Below are 17,500 nucleotides of genomic sequence, written 5' to 3' on the forward strand. Positions count from 1 at the left end.
AACTTTAGTTACTGACAGTGGTTTTCTGAAGTGTTCCTGAGCCCATGTGGTGATATCCTTTACACACTGATGTTGCTTTTTGATGCAGTACCGCCTGATTTCTCCAGGTTCTCTGAACCTTTTGATGATATTACGGATCGTAAATGGTGAAATCCCTAAATTCCTTTAACTAGCTCGTTGAGAAATGTTGTTCTTAAACTGTTCGACAATTTGCTCACGCATTTGTTCACAGAGTGGTGACCCTCGCTCCATCCTTGTTTGTGAATGTTTGGGTATAAAAGCAGCTTCCATGAAATGCTCAATCATGGCACCCACCTGTTCCCAATTAGCCTGTTCACCTGTGGGATGTTCCAAAGTGTTTTATGAGCATTTCTCAACTTTCTCATTTTTTTTGCCACTTGTGCCAACTTTTTTGAAACATGTTGCAGGCATCAAATTCCAAATGAGCTAATATTTGCAAAAAATAACAAAGTTTACCAGTTCGAATGTTAAGTATAAATGATAAATGGGTTATACTTGTATAGCGCTTTTCTACCTTCAAGGTACTCAAAGCGCTTTGACAGTATTTCCACATTCACCCATTCACACACACATTCACACACTGATGGCGGGACCTGCCATGCAAGGCGCTAACCAGCAGCCATCAGGAGCAAGGGTGAAGGGTCTTGCCCAAGGACACAACGGACGTGACTAGGATGGTAGAAGGTGGGGATTGAACCCCAGTAACCAGCAACCGTCCGATTGCTGGCACTCTACCAACTTCGCCACGCCGTCTTGTCTTTGCAGTCTATTCAATTGATAATAGGTTGAAAAGGATTTGCAAATCATTGTATTCTGTTTTTATTTATGATTTACACAACGTGCCAACTTCACTGGTTGTGGGTTTTGTATATGCAGTTTAATGTTGTTTACTCATCCATCCATCCATTTTCTACCGCTTGTCCCTTTTGGGGTCGCGGGGGTGCTGGAGCCTATCTCAGCTGCATTCGGTGGACGGACTCCTTTTAAAAGTAAAAGAATATAAAGTATTCAGCTGGACTCGAAGTGGTAACCTTAACTGCTTAGTACTCTGAGACTTTGTTTGATAAATGTGAAATAAAGTAGGCAGTGAAGAAGTGGAACAAAGGTAAATGACATTAATTATTTACTATGTACTTTATTACATGTTGTAAAAGTTGTCAGTGACACTCCATTCGTGTAGTTATTAGTCTCAACCCAGAATGCTAATGCTAACAAGCTAACGCTAAATCTGATGTGTTCGTGATAAACACTGACATTATTTATATGTTATTTACAGCTGTAATGAATGGAACATAAGGAATAATGGATTCATCATTTACAGAGAGGACGACTTTCTGACTGTTGGACATTGCTGACAAAAGCCTGACTTTTTATGAAAAATGTGGTACACTTTATTTAAAAATTATGTTGTTTTGTATATTATTGCTTTGTATTTTACCATTCGTCATCAGCCTGACTGGTATAAACTACCCTCACCTGTTAAATGCTGTGGAAACACAAACCACACAGGTCTACAGGAAACCTACAGTTTCAAGAACTAAAGGTTCCAGGAACTTAAAATTCCTGAACTTTTGTTGGAAAGGGCCTATTGACATCTTGGACACTTTTCTTACGCCATCAATTGAAAGGATGTTTAGGGATTATCATAGCATTTTTCAAGATGACAATACATTTTGCCATAGAGCATAAGGTAAATACGTACATAAGGTTGTCCAATTTGAAATTTGTGATAGGCTCCAACCACCCCCACGACCCCGAGAGGTAGTAAATGGATAGATGGATGGATGGTTCATGGCAAGACTCCAACCTGCTAAGCTGATCTGCCATCAAAGAAAGTTGGAGAAAATTAATGAAGAGCCCTGCTTGTCACTTGTTAGGTTCATTCCTCAGAGACTGCAAGCTGTTATAAAATCGTCAAACTAGATCTGACCAATAATGCCCTGGATGAATGAGAACATCCACTGACATTGATAATGTATTCAAATCAATTCTGATAGTTTCAAGTGGCTGTACAACTATGCAGTCAGTTGAAGCACTACTCAAGATTGATGACAATAGAGAGCTACCACACACAGCATCAATTACCTGCAGACGGTTGCCTTGACGACCCTGTAAATATAGCCTACTCAGATGCCAGGATAAGTTATTTGCATGATCTTTGCATGTTACCCCATGCCATGTTTGCCTTTTTCTTCCAGACATTCTGGGGCTCTAAGAGAAATTAATGTGTGAGTCTTATCTAGATGGCTGCCAAGGTCAGTTGGTGGAGCTCCAGACAAAGCAAATGTGCGTGGGCGTTTTATAACAAAGGTCAGTTAACTGGGTCCCTGCATTGTTCTTCTGGTGGAAATATCACTCAGTGCATTCTCATGCATTCATGTGCTTGTGTCAAGCTGTGAGCAGATCCAAAAGGGCAGGCTGTTAGTTTCCATGATACAGTTCTCCGCAGGACAGGCCGACACGATATAAACTCATCACCGTCAGATTCATCAACTTGATTCACCTCATCACTACTGTTCCCAGGCGGTTCCCTTCAATACCCGGGTATGACCACTGAGGGGCAGTCACTTCCATCCAGATATCCTAATTTTTGCAATGATGGAGTTGCATTGCTCACTATTGGTCCACATTATCTCCTCCTCTTTTGCAGGGGGAGAATCCACCACCTTGACATGGTAGCTTCCATGGGAGCAGAGGGAGCCGTTGCTCTGACAACAGGCTTTTTATGATATTGTCTAATGAGATAGCCCGCTATACGTCACCCGAGCTCTCAACACTCCAGGACCGTGTGAGTGGGGGGTTGAGTGGGAGAATGTATCACAGGACTAATAGGAGTCTGTATTTATAGACCGTAAGGGCGAGTGAAAGGTTACTGTACATAAAAGACTGAAATGTAAATAGCGTTGGACAGTACGTGTTTGTCTCACTGTATTTATTTCGTAGTGTGCTGGGGGGGCAGCATATCTAAGAAGGACAGCTCCAGACTGGAGAAACTGATCAGGCGGGCCGGTTCTACGATCGGAATAAAACTGGACTCACTGGTGACGGTGGCAGAGAAGAGGACTGTGGAAAAACTAGTGAGCATCCTGGATGATGCCAGTCACCCTCTGCATACCATTGTCAGTAGCCAGAGGAGCCTGTTCAGTGCTAGACTGCTTCATCCCAAGTGCAGGACTAATAGACTCAAAAACTCCTTTGTCCCACACGCCATTAGACTGTCCAACTCCTTTCTGGGGGGGAGGGGGGGTACTAGGATGACAGGGGATGCAAAACAATAACAGTGAAATACTTTTCATAACATGGTCACTACTGCCTAGTTTCTCTTGTTATATTCTTATTTTACTGTTATATTTTTATTCTCATCGTTGCTTTTTATTTTTATTCTATTGTAATATTTTTCTATTTTGTCTCCATTTATACCCCCATTATTTCCTTTTTACTTTTTACAATTTTGTACACTGCTGCTGGAATTTAAATTTTCCTGAGGGAACTCTCCTGAAGGAATCAATAAAGTACTATCTATCTATCTATCTATCTATCTATCTATCTATCTATCTATCTATCTATCTATCTATCTATCTATCTTTAGGCGGGTGTCTGCCCACAACAAGGTGAAAGGCATAAATAATGGACCATTCAATATGGGGTGGGTTCTTTGTGCTTGTGGATTTACTTCAAATGTTCAACACAAGGCTTGAATTACATTTTAAAGACAGGAACTATTGAACTCATCATGGCTGTATTTATAGTCAGTATTCACACGTCCGATTCTGCTGACATCTTGATCTCCTAACTATTTCAAGGACAAAGTATCATGTTGGCATTTTAAAATCATGACTATTTTTGTGTGCAAAGCAAATAGAAGTGCAACAAAGCCAAAAGTAAATGAATTTACATTGTGAAAACAATAATAAAGACAGCAAACAAGCACTATTTAGATGTTGGTCTTTTATTGAGTATTTCAATACAGTCCACACTGTCCCCTTTCCTTCCATGTAGCGCACATTAGTCTAACTTTCTCTTAGGGTGAAAATACTGATCATGATGCAGTCTGAATATTGATAACACTGAATCACAGAGCCTAAAAAACACCGGATACTGGAGTTAGTACATAACACATTTGGAAGTGGAGATGGATTGGCTTCATTTTATATTTCCAATGGAAGTGTTTTTTGTACAGTTGGTAGAAAACCCTTACTCATCCACGCTGTACATGCATCTCAGACCATGACATTGCAGCAGCGGATACAGGGTTTCATTGTAATATTTTCAGGTAACATTCTCAAAATGGTGTGACAGTATGGGATGAGGCTATTGAAACCCTGACGGAAAGCGCCTAAGTGCAACTACAAGGGACGTATCACAAGAGACAGGACAGCACAAGAAGCAAGCATCAGAAAAAATTAGCACTAGTCAGTTAGTAGAGTCAAAGAAGTTTTCATAACTGTATTAATGTATTTTCCAATCTAATATTTGGTCCATTTGTGTGAGTCTTATTCAATAGTTCCAAGATCGTAGGGTACACTTTGCCCTACGAGTCCAGTGTGGTGTGTAAGTATTTTTAGTAACTGGTGAATGAGTGTGAGGGTGCTGATTGCTGATGTTAAAGGACAATTTTTGCTCCTGAGCTCTAAGGGGCTTTGACTATTAGATGACACTTTCAAAGAGATGGGCATTCTTGGATTCTGCAGGGGGCAGCAGTTTGGCTTCGCTTTCTGGGGCGAGGTAATCCAGGTGATGTCTGCCCCAAACTGGTGTGGTTAGGTGCTGCCATCGCTGCACGAGGAAAGATAAGGGTAAATTGATCTGTGAGGGTTCTTGGTTAGCCAAGTGACTGTGTGAGCAACAGACAAGAAAGACTTGGATCATGCAGCTGGACTTGGCTGGATATTCCTGAAGACCATGCATTGGCTTTGTTATTGTTCTAATCATTAGTGATGACCATCATTGATGGCTCTACATATCGCACAATGCTAGGGATACATGAAGAGGTGTACGTACATCGAAAAGTGTGGTGAGACGACATTGTCATTGTAGTATTAAATATTCAAAACAAAACAAAAAGCACTGAGAGGGCAGAATTCGACCAGGTTCCATCTCCCAATAGTAAAGAATCCTTTAAAAAAATCCTAAATCTACAGGTGATCTACATCACCCCATCACTTGTTCCTTATCTAATTTCTGACATTGCCTGAAAGTTTTATCGAAATCCACCCATAACTTTTTAAATGATATTGCTATTGTTCTATAGCGGAATAAAATTAACTGATTGAACCATCATGTCAGTCATCAACTCTCTTTCTCTCTGGGTAGAGGCGCGGTTGCTAACACACACACAGAGAAGTTTAGCCTCCTAACAAAAACATATCGTAGTAGTAATGACCAGGATGACCCTCAAAATTTAATCAGTTCTGGTACTTTTGCTGTGTGTTGGGATTATTTATGAACTTTCAAAAGCCTGCAAACTTCTGCAGGACGATTAGGGAAGAATTTATACTTTATACTTTACAGTTAATTCGCCTTTTCCACTATACCGTTGATGGTTAAAGTAATTTGCACTAACACCCTTTCACTCCGAAGGTGGTTCTTGGCACTCCCAATGATCTTGACAGCCTGATGACCTTTTACAGTGGAATTTTGACAAAGGCTTGTGGGCATGAGTCTGTTATTGGCTCTCCTTACAAATCTTGTGACCTATAAAAACTTGCTGATCACCCTGATCCCATTTGTGGATTTAAAACTTAGTCTGTACCATATCTTATGCTCACATGACAGATGCGTCAAGATCAAACCAATCAAAAAGGTCCTCAGTAACACTACAGAAATGTACTTTTAGGCTTACAGTAGGCTTGGTAACAACTGGAAATACTACCAACCAATAAAACAGTACTAAGTCAGTTACTTTTTCTGACGGCTACCAGCTTCAGTAGGAACAAGTAGCTGACTGTTAAAAGGTGACGTGTGATTAAGAATCTGCGAACAAGTCCAATTCCTTGAGTCAAAGGGCTAGGGAGCAATTTATTTGACGGATGGTCTTTAATGAGTGATTCAAAGAACACATAAATCTAAGGAGACACATTTGCTCTTTTATGAGAAAACATGGACATGGACATGAAGACGAATACACTGACCTCCCGCAGTGATCCTTTGCAGCGCAGCAACTTGTAGACAACAGTCAGTGGGATACAAAGCATAGAGGAGAGAGCCAATGCCCAGCCAAGCATTTCACCCCACAAGGGGTAGGTGTACACAGTGTTGTAGGTTAGGGGCTTGTAGTTCACTACATGAAAGAAGAACACTCCCTAGAAGCACACTTAAAGGTCAGTTATTTGCTACAATCAAGCAAAAGAAATAAAGAAACATACAAAGTAAAGCTTACCACACAGACAAAGGGTGTTACATAAGACCAGCACCACTTCATGTAGGGTAAGGGCTGATAACCAATCATACGGGACACATCATCCATGAAACGGTCTGCGCCTGCCAAGGACACAATCACACAGTAAGTTTGCTTTATTACCATGATTGATGATGCTAGGAAAAGATGCATTGAATGCAAAGCTTATATCTCACCATAGACCCAAGCAATGACCACACACTCCCAGAAAGCCTGCCACAGCAGAGTGATGCCGCTGGCAGAATAGTAGTCAAACAATTGGAAGACATACATCCCTCCCTGGCAGGAAGAGAGTGAGTGGTCAGTAATTAACATTTTTGATTAATACTTAATATGTGACCTACTTGAGGCCTTCCAGGCATTAAAACAAGTCAATTTTAAGGTTTTATATTCCCATTAAGCCATGAGGTACTGGGTCCAAAGAAAAATCCTTAAACGTCTTTCAAGGCAAATCATATAATAAAAATGTGTACAAACCCCGTTTCCATATGAGTTGGGAAATTGTGTTAGATGTAAATATAAACAGAATACAATGATTTGCAAATCCTTTTCAACCCATATTCAAATGAATGCACTACAAAGACAAGATATTTTTTTTTTGCAAATAATAATTAACTTAGAATTTCATGGCTGCAACACGTGCCAAAGTAGTTGGGAAAGGGCATGTTCACCACTGTGTTACATCACCTTTTCTTTTAACAACACTCAATAAACGATTGGGAACTGAGGAAACTAATTGTTGAAGCTTTGAAAGTGGAATTATTTCCCATTCTTGTTTTATGTTGAGCTTCAGTCGTTCAACAGTCCGGGGTCTCCGCTGTCGTATTTTATGCTTCATAATGCGCCACACATTTTGGATGGGAGACAGGTCTGGACTGCAGGCGGGCCAGGAAAGTACCCGCACTCTTTTTTTTACGAAACCACGCTGTTGTAACACGTGCTGAATGTGGCTTGGCATTGTCTTGCTGAAATAAACAGGGGCGTCCATGAAAAAGACGGCGCTTAAATGGCAGCATATGTTGTTCCAAAACCTGTATGTACCTTTCAGCATTAATAGTGCCTTCGCAGATGTGTAAGTTACCCATGCCTTGGGCACTAATGCACCCCCATACCATCACAGATGCTGGCTTTTGAACTTTGCGTCGATAACAGTCTGGATGGTTCGCTTCCCCTTTGGTCCGGATGACACGATGTCGAATATTTCCAAAAACAATTTGAAATGTGGACTCATCAGACCACAGAACACTTTTCCACTTTGCATGAGTCCATCTTAGATGAGCTCAGGCCCAGAGAAGCCGGCGGCGTTTCTGGATGTTGTTGATAAATGGCTTTCGCTTTGCATAGTAGAGCTTTAACTTGCACTTACAGATGTAGCGACAAACTGTATTTAGTGACAGTGGTTTTCTGAAGTGTTCCTGAGCCCATGTGGTGATATCCTTTAGAGATTGATGTCGTTTTTTATACAGTGCCATCTGAGGGATCGAAGGTCACGGTCATTCAATGTTGGTTTCCGGCCATGCCGCTTACGTGGAGTGATTTCTCCAGATTCTCTGAACCTTTTGATGATATTATGGACCGCAGATGTTGAAATCCCTACATTTCTTGCAATTGCACTTTGAGAAACGTTGTTCTTAAACTGTTTGACTATTTGGTCACACAGTTGTAGACAAAGGGGTGTACCTCCCCCCATCCTTTCTTGTGAAAGACTGAGCATTTTTTGGGAAGCTGTTTTTATACCCAATTATGGCACCCACCTGTTCCCAATTAGCCTGCACACCTGTGGGATGTTCCAAATAAGTGTTTGATGAGCAATCCTCAACTTTATCAGTATTTATTGCCACCTTTCCCAACTTCTTTGTCACGTGTTGCTGGCATCAAATTCTAAAGTTAATGATTGTTTGCAAAAAAAAAAAAAGTTTATCAGTTTGAACATCAAATATGTTGTCTTTGTAGCATATGGGTTGAAAATGATTTGCAAATCATTGTATTCCGTTTATATTTACATCTCACACAATTTCCCAACTCATATGGAAACAGGGTTTGTAGGTACAGTCACCTAAATGGAAGTATTTTGGTACCCTTTTGTAGAAAAGTATAAATAAATACTTTCTGTAGTGTCAAGGGTTAGATACGGATACGGTTTTTCAAAGGTTTATTAAAGGGATCATATTATGATTTTTTTCCTACATTTAAAACACTTCATTGTGGTCTACACAACATGTAATGTTGGTTCTAAGGTCCAAATTGTGCATAGAGTTTGTTTTACAGAACATATTCAAGCCGCTTTTTGACTGTCTCCTTAGAATGGGCTGTTTTGTGGGCGGTCTTATTTACGTGCCAAAGTCGTCCTCAAGGCCAAGCCCGCTTCGATTGCGTCTCAACTCTTGTCAGCCATGTTGTAGTTTTTAGCGCTTCCATTTTGAGTCTACTCACAGATAAGTTACAACCATACGCAACTTTGTATTAGAAATGACAACAGCGGAGGATTTTAGCATGCATATTGTACGAGCAGTCCTGCTACACAACAAGAGGACCGAGAAAAACTACAACTGAATAGAAATGGCAGACTCACACAAAACTCTACCATATATGGAGATATCTGCTGATGTTACTAAGGCAAAATATGCCACAAAACTGCTATTTTGGAGCATCCCGTAAAGAGAGCAACATTGTTTTATAAATATCTCTATCTCTCTCCAAGGTTTGATTTCACATTTTCGGCACTTAAATACACAATTACTCTTCATTCACAATTTAAGTTAAAAACTGGCTTTGGAGCAATCAAAGCTGCTCACACGGTCACTAAGGTGGGCACTATGTTTGACACATCAACTTAATGTGTATTATATTTGTCCATGAGAGCATTTTTGTTGTAAATTGTGAGGTGTGTCTGTTAAAATCATGGTTGTTTTTACAAATGATGACAGATGTGAACAAGAGCATGTATTGTCTTTGTGTGATGATGTAAATGAGGTGTGGTTGTATTGTATATTAAGTATGTGTCCATGAAAGGGCATTTTATGACTTTTCTTAATTTGATTACATGTTATAGTATGATTTTATTGTCATAATTTCATTGCATGATTTTTGTATCCCTTTAATTTAGGTAGCCAGGGACTGCAGATGGAAATTAGCTATTTAGCTATAATCTGGTAAAGAACATATTTGTCTTTGAGCTTAATGTTTCTGTGCATTGTCCCTTCAAATAAAGACTAAGCTAAACAAAAACAAGTACCCACAGGTAAGAAAAGTTGGTTTTGCATTGTAGGGACCTTTTTAAAGTGATTCTCTGACAGCTTTCAAATATCATTCTCAGGACGACTGACAATTACCAGGTTAAATGGGGAACTATACCTCTGTGACCATAGACATGTCAATGAGGAAGCAGATGACGCAGCAGATGGCTGCCACCACCTCTCGCCGCAAGGAACCCAGGGTAGATTTGGGGGGAAGCATGTCCATGATTCCGGTTATCAGACCCTCTACTCCGACAAACTGAAATAAAAACAAAAATTTAAAAAGTAAACAAAGAAAATAAAGTAGATTAGAGTCACATTGGGATACAAGTCAGAGTGTATTAATGAACCTCTCAAGGCTCTTCTGTTATATAGTTTTCATTATTCATCAAGATTTTAGATGTACATGTAACAATGTATTCACTGGGTACAATTAAAAAATTGAAACACATGATCAAAATATACAGTATATCAAAGATGCAGGGTAATATGGGATAATCGCACAATACACATTGGTTTAAAGGGGACCTATGATGATTTTAATCTACATTTAAAACACTTCTTTGGGATAATTTGTTTTGGATATGCTTTGGTTAAAATTTTGCATAAATTATGCTCCACAGTCACAAGTTTTTTGAGTATGCCTACAACATGTTTTATTCTGGAGGCGTTCCCGATTGCAAATGAAACCGCTTCCCCACTTCTCCAAAAGTATCATAATTGATCTTTTGAATGATTAAATATACATCCTGAAGTCGTCGCCACAATTTTTTTCCAGACAGTCAAAAATAAACCTCATAAACATTATATAGATTCACCTAGTCACACCATTAGGTACACCTGCACACTCGCTAATCGATTCAATCCGCTGCTTTTACGAGCATTAATGTCACTGCATGTCGCACGTTAGTGTTGGTGTTATGCGCATGCCATCATTGGAATAAAAATAGAACTTGGTCCTACCTTTTTTGTGTTCTCTCATAGTCTGAAGCTGGCTGATAGCTTGACTTAATGTCCAAATAAGTACATCCAATTTGACTTAATGTCCAAAATAAGTATGCCCACCTCACTGTGATGTCACAACGTAGCCAGAACAAACCCGCACACTGCATGCAAGCTCACGGCAAAATGCATTAACCTTATGATTTGATGCTTCGGCATTGTTTAACACGAGTATCCAACATTGTAACAACATTTGTAAGTTAGAATAGACGAAATTCATCATACGCCTCCTTTAAAAATATTTGGATGCAGACTTAAATACTTGGATGCAGTGGAAATGCCATGCTATACAACTCTAAAAAAAATGAAGTCAGGACTTGAGTTAAGGAATGTCAAAGCAGTCTGACAGAAAATTACATATTTTATCCTTGTTTTGGACATTTTATAATTTTATAGAATATAGCAACTGATGAACAGCCCGTTTCAAGTAAGCCAATCTCCAAAATAACCTGAAAAGAAGACTGTTGTAGCCGTTTTCATAAGATTTATTCAAAGCAATGCGGTCGTCACAAGAAAAGGTGCAAACGGCATGGAGAAGACAGTAGGCAATCAACAGAAAGTGAGAGTGCATGAATGGACAGTAGAATGACCCTCTGTGTGAATCAGACAGAAGCTCATTGACAAATCTAGAGGCTGTTAAACAATAGATGTAGGCACTAACACACACTCAACAAATTGCTGCGGCAAAATGCAACGCTAAAACTGGACAAACGATTGTACATGATTGTGTAACAAGGAAATGTATTTGTGTTATCATGCAGTCTACATTACCTGACTGTCGAGGCCCAATATGAGCAACATAAAGAAGAAGAGTGCAGCCCAGAGCGGGGCCATTGGCATCAGAGTTACAGCCTTGGGGTACGCTATAAAGGCCAGGCCGGGTCCTACGTATGAACAAACAGCATTTAGCAAATGTCCTGGATAGTGCGTTCAATAGAGTTGGGATTTTCAGCATACACTTTGTGGTAAAGCTGTAGACTTACCACTCTCAGCTACCTTACTGATGTCCACACCTTGCTCTGCAGCCATGAAGCCCAACACAGAGAACACGACAAAGCCGGCAAAGAAGCTGGTTCCACTATTAATGAGGGCCAGCACAAACGCATCTCTGGGCAAAGGAAGATATAGGAAAAAAGATATTGGGAAAATAGCATAGAAACACAACAGAAATTATTATTCTTAATACACTGAAACATGTCAAAAAGGGCGGAATAAATACTGGCAACAGAATAAGTGGGTTGGGATGATACATAGCAGATAAATATATCTAGACAAGCTGCTGTTGTCCTTGTAGTGATACAAAGCAAATATGGCAACGGCAAGTTTGGCTGAGGGTCTGAGGGGAGTGAGGGTGAAAGACCTAATGGCTACTTACTAGATCTAAACATATCCCTCTCTGGATTAAACACACATGCTTGTACAAATACGGAAACTATGAACTCAGATTCTCTTTTTAAAAAGTTAACAGCACAATTAGAATGTTGACATGAATAGCTTAGAAATTAAATGGTCTGGAAAGACCTGGCCAGACAAATTCCCACTATGATTTAGAGGAAAGTAATGGGATTAATGATTGATGGTCATTAATACATTTCTGCCACTGCAAACCGCACTCATTCAACAGACGCATGTTCTATCAGTCCGTGAGAGCACCCACGGGAATCCTAATGCACGTGCATATACAAAACAAGTGAGTGATGGAAGCTCGGGTTAATAAAACAGTATATATCTCGACCACAATAATAAAATATAACCCAAGGCCACATTTAGCGGCCCAGGAAGTTAAAGAGATAAACAATCAAGTCAACACTTATTGCAGCACAAATATGTTAAACGTTGTGATAGCTGCTGAATATGTAAATTGTTGTTTTTGCATGAACCTGCATCTTTGAGTGATTCGTTTACTTAAACGGCTATTTTGGATCCACTATTTCATTCAATCCACACTATTTCATTCTATGTCATTGCCATCATACTGTATGTCAGTCACGTGAGTATGAAATAAAAAGGATCAAAACATTTAAGGCACATGGACTAAATTTACAGTATGCATGCATAGTCATTTGTGAGCTGGTCTATGTGTAAATATTAAGCACAGCTGAGTTGAGATAGCGCAAGATGTAAATTCATCTTTCAACTACCAATTAAGGTCAAGACTGTGAACATGTCAGAGGTCAGAGTATTCATGATGTTATACTTACTACAGACGTTCCAAATATGCAAGCAGCAAGCAATGAGATGTACTAAAATTATCTGCTTTACTTTTGCAGGGCTTTGTCACGTAAGGGTCTATATTTGTTTACATATCTCAGATGACAACAACAGTTTGAGTGTTAAGCTACAGTAAATGGAGCTACCAGAGTTAGAAACAGACAATTAATCTCCCTGCTTTGAGGGACACATTCACCTTCTACTACCAGTGTCTATTTTGTATTACACATTTGAGGAGGTTTTGAACTACTATCCCTGACTATTACACAGAAAAGTTACTTTTGTAGTACTCTGGTTAAAAGGTCACAGGATGTAGCATGAATAGTATGTCTGATGCTTGAGTTATGTTGACCTCTTTCCAGTTTGACAGTGTTTAAACTCACTGGTAACAGTTGTTATGGAAGCGGTTGTAGCTGCCCAGTGCAGTCAGGGCACCCAGCCCGATGGCATAGGAGAAGAAAATCTGGGTACCAGCATCAATCCACACCTACCACAAGGGAGTAACAATGTTTTGAATTGCAGGATTTGGTATAGACTTCAGCCAAGCTTTGAATTAGTATTATGATCAAATCTTACAGGGCAGGTGGATTAGCTGGATCATTACAGATATGTCATATTGCAAACGACAAATTGTCAAGCTGCACCAACCGCTATAACATATATTTATCACACAGGACTAATTAATCAATAATCACTTTTTGCAAAAGTTTCTAAACGTTTTCAATGTGCTCTTTGCCAGATACTTTTGACACAAACTCTGGCCTCTTTGAACCAAGAGGCTACAATGCCTCAGACAGAACGTATAGACACTTAAATGCAAATATATGAGTTGTACCTGTGCTTCTCCCAGTTTGGACCAATCTGGTTTTAGGTAATATAAAATCCCATCTAGAGCTCCAGGTAAGGTGACACCATGGGCCAACAGAACAACCAGAACCACATAGGGGAACAGAGCTGTGAAGTATACAACCTACAGGAAGAAGAACAGTACAATAAATGCAGAGCAGATACAGGAGACATTTGGGTGATTATGGTGGATAGGAGAAGTTCAAGTGTTATGTGTCTGACATTGTGAAAGTTAACAGTAAGCTGTAGCTCTTCAAATTAAATGAAGTGCGTAAAAAAGATGTGTTTGTATTGACTGTAAACAGGCTAAATGATACAGGTCAGTGCTTTTTAATGTGATCTATTTGTTATGGTCAAATGTAACTGCACCAAAGTATGTTTTTAGCACTTTGATGATTAAGCAATTACCTGCTTTGTAAATACTCAAGTCTTATGCCCATTAGGTCCTCGGTGTAGATGTGTAATGGGCCCTGTCATGTAACTTTGAAGAAAAGGTAGCCTGTAAATGGAAAGCCAGACAATTTGTAAACCTCCTGCAATAGCAGGGGTTTTTGGCAGACCTTTTCAAACGTTGTCTTTGACAGCTTATGATAAAAAAGCGGCACCCTGCTACCCAGTAAAAGTCCAAGCTAACTTGCTATGGTCAAAGTAAAGTACTGAGAAAGCACATATTTGCCTTGAACTGGGGGTGAGCATGGCCTCGTTCCAAATTTCAAATATCTACATGGATGACCTTTGCTAATCCGCTTACAGCTAGCTAGTTCTTTCATTCTTTTTTGCTTTCTTTTGAGCTCTACCTACTCTAAAGATACAAATATCAAATAATAAACATGTACATTTACTTGGAAAAACAATTATATACTTGGCATGACAATTGATTAAACACTAATAAGTACATTGAAATGTTAATTAGATCATCACTGTACGTTTACACTCAGACTGAAGCAATGAACTTGAATATTGACATTTTTTAACATTAAGAAAAATTGTAATAAGCAACCACACAATGAGTAGAAGAATGCACGCTTTTATGGGTTTCAGTCTAGACACTGATCCTCTCACTACACCAAAGCTGATTGGGGGTTAAAGGGCAAAATGCCGCAATAATTTTCAGCTATTGTGTGGAACTACACACATATTAGTCTGCACCCTGTGAACCGTGATTGGCAAAAGACCGTATATAAATATATAATAAATCTTTGCTCTATAAACCCAAAACATGGTACTCATCATTGAGATTTGTAATTTGTAAAGCAAGACAAAACATACCTTGCCTGTAGATTTAACTCCCTTCCACATGCAGAAGTAAACAATGATCCAGGTGGCGAGGAGACAGAGCACCATCTCATAGCTGATGTTACCGGGCTCATGAAGACCGCCAGAAAGACGGAGAACTTTACGTCTGTGAGAAAGAATAGTAGGTTTCAAAACAAATATTAAGTGAAAGAGAACCAAACAGATGTTGACAAAGTCAAGGCCAAATTTTAAAAACAAGAAAACATTTAAAAATAAACTTTCCATTTATCCTAAAGGGTTCTTTAACTATAACAGCCCTTACTCAAAGTACTAAATTTTAAAGTATTAGGATTTGATATGGAGTTTGGTCATTGCAATAAGAACTACCGGTACTTTCATCTCCTTTGAGACGATTATTTCAATGATTTTGGTGTATATGTGGGAATGTAAGGAGTTGAGGTTCCTTCTTTATGGACTTTGCTTTACGTACTGGGGAACAGCAATGCTGAAATTATATATATATACTGTATATATATATATATATATATATACACAGTTGTGGTCAAAAGTTTACATACACTTGTAAAGAACATAATGTCATGGCTGACTTGAGTTTCCAATAATTTCTACAACTCTTATTTTTTTGTGATAGAGTGATTGGAGCACATACTTGTTGGTCACAAAAAACATCCATGAAGTTTGGTTCTTTTATGAATTTATTATGGGTCTACTAAAAATGTGACCGAATCTGCTGGGTCAAAAGTATACATATAGCAATTTTAATATTTGGTTACATGTCCCTTGGCAAGTTTCACTGCAATAAGGCGCTTTTGGTAGCCATCCACAAGCTTCTGGTTGATTTTTTGACCACTCCTTTTGACAAAATTGGTGCAGTTCAGCTAAATTTGTTGGTTTTCTGACATGGACTTGTTTCTTCAGCACTGTCCACACGTTCAAGTCAGGACTTTGGGAAGGCCATTCTAAAACCTTCATTCTAGCCTGATTTAGCCATTCCTTTACCACTTTTGACCACATAAATTTCCTCCAGAAGGTCTTATCTTTGTCCATGTGATGTCAGATGAAACAAAAATGTAGCTGTTTGGCTACAATACCCAGTAATAAGTTTGGAGGAGAAAAGGTGAGGCCTTTAATCCCAGAAACACCAAACCTACCGTCAAGGATGGTGGTGGTAGTATTATGCTCTGGGCCTGTTTTGCTGACAATGGAACTGGTGCTTTACAGAGAGTAAATGGGACAAAGAAAAAGGAGGATTACCTCCAAATTCTTCAGGACAACCTAAAATCATCAGCCCCGAGGTTGGGTCTTCGGCGCAGTTGGGTGTTCAAACAGGACAATGACCCCAACACACGTCAAAAGTGGTAAAGGAATGGCTAAATCAGGCTAGAATTAAGGTTTTAGAATGGCCTTCCCAAAGTCCTGACTTAAACGTGTGGACAATGCTGAAAAAACAAGTCCATGTCAGAAAACCAACACATATAGCTGAACCACACCAATTTTGTCAAGAGTGGTCAAAAATTCAACCAGAAGCTTGTGGATGGCTACCAAAAGCGCCTTATTGCAGTGAAACTTGCCAAGGGACAAGTAACCAAATATTAACATTGATGTATGTATACTTTTGACCCAGCAGATTTGGTCACATTTTCAGTAGACCCATAATAAATTCATAAAACAACCAAACTTCATAAAAGTTTTTTGTGACAAACAAGTATGTGCTCCAAAGACTATCACAAAAAAAATAAGAGTTGTAGTAATGATTAGAAACTCAAGATAGCCATGACATTATGTCCTTTACAAGTGTATGTAAACTTTTGACCACGACTGTGTATATATATATATATATATATATATATATATATATATATATATATATATATATATATATATATATATATATATACACACACACACACACATACACTATATTGCCAAAAGTATTTGGCCACCTGCCTTGACTCACATATGAACTTGAAGTGCCCATAGGGTTCTATATGATGTCGGTCCACCTTTTGCAGCTATTACAGCTTCAACTCTTCTGGGAAGGCTGTTCACCAGGTTGCGGAGTGTGTTTATAGAAATGTTCGACCATTCTTCCAAAAGTGCATCGGTGAGGTCACACACTGATGTTGGTCGAGAAGGCCTGGCTCTCAGTCTCCGTTCTAATTCATCCCAAAGGTGTTCTATCGGGTTCATGTCAGGACTCTGTGCAGGCCAGTCAAGTTCATCCACACCAGACTCTGTTATCCATGTCTTTATGGACCTTGCTTTGTGCACTGGTGCACAGTGATGTTGGAAGAGGAAGGGGCCCGCTCCAAACTGTTCCCACAAGTTTGGGAGCATGGAATTGTCCAAAATGTTTTGGTATCCTGGGGCATTCAAAGTTCCTTTTACTGGAACTAAGGGCCAAGCCCAAATCCTGAAAAACAACCCCACACCATAATTCCTCTCCACCAAATTTCCCACTCGGCACAATGCAGTCTGAAATGTACCGTTCTTCTGGCAACCTCAAAACCCAGACTTGTCCATCAGATTG

The 17,500-nt window shown here is 39.4% G+C and overlaps 1 protein-coding gene across 1 annotated transcript in view; it reads right to left on the reverse strand.

Annotated features, from left to right (window-relative positions):
- Positions 1-3,955: 3,955 nt before the first annotated feature.
- Positions 3,956-17,500, reverse strand: part of LOC133653930 (sodium- and chloride-dependent creatine transporter 1-like) — a 38,199-nt gene continuing 24,654 nt past the window's right edge. Inside the window, exons 5-14 of the mRNA XM_062053773.1 lie at positions 14,983-15,115; positions 13,703-13,837; positions 13,251-13,354; positions 11,640-11,764; positions 11,428-11,540; positions 9,773-9,913; positions 6,595-6,697; positions 6,401-6,501; positions 6,153-6,323; positions 3,956-4,797 (exon numbers count right to left, since the gene is read on the reverse strand). Coding sequence (XP_061909757.1) covers positions 4,669-4,797; positions 6,153-6,323; positions 6,401-6,501; positions 6,595-6,697; positions 9,773-9,913; positions 11,428-11,540; positions 11,640-11,764; positions 13,251-13,354; positions 13,703-13,837; positions 14,983-15,115 — 1,255 coding nt within the window. The 3' untranslated portion in view covers positions 3,956-4,668. The remainder of the gene's footprint in view (positions 4,798-6,152; positions 6,324-6,400; positions 6,502-6,594; positions 6,698-9,772; positions 9,914-11,427; positions 11,541-11,639; positions 11,765-13,250; positions 13,355-13,702; positions 13,838-14,982; positions 15,116-17,500) is intronic.

The sequence above is a fragment of the Entelurus aequoreus genome, linkage group LG07, assembly GCF_033978785.1.
Source record: "Entelurus aequoreus isolate RoL-2023_Sb linkage group LG07, RoL_Eaeq_v1.1, whole genome shotgun sequence".
NCBI lineage: Eukaryota > Metazoa > Chordata > Actinopteri > Syngnathiformes > Syngnathidae > Entelurus > Entelurus aequoreus.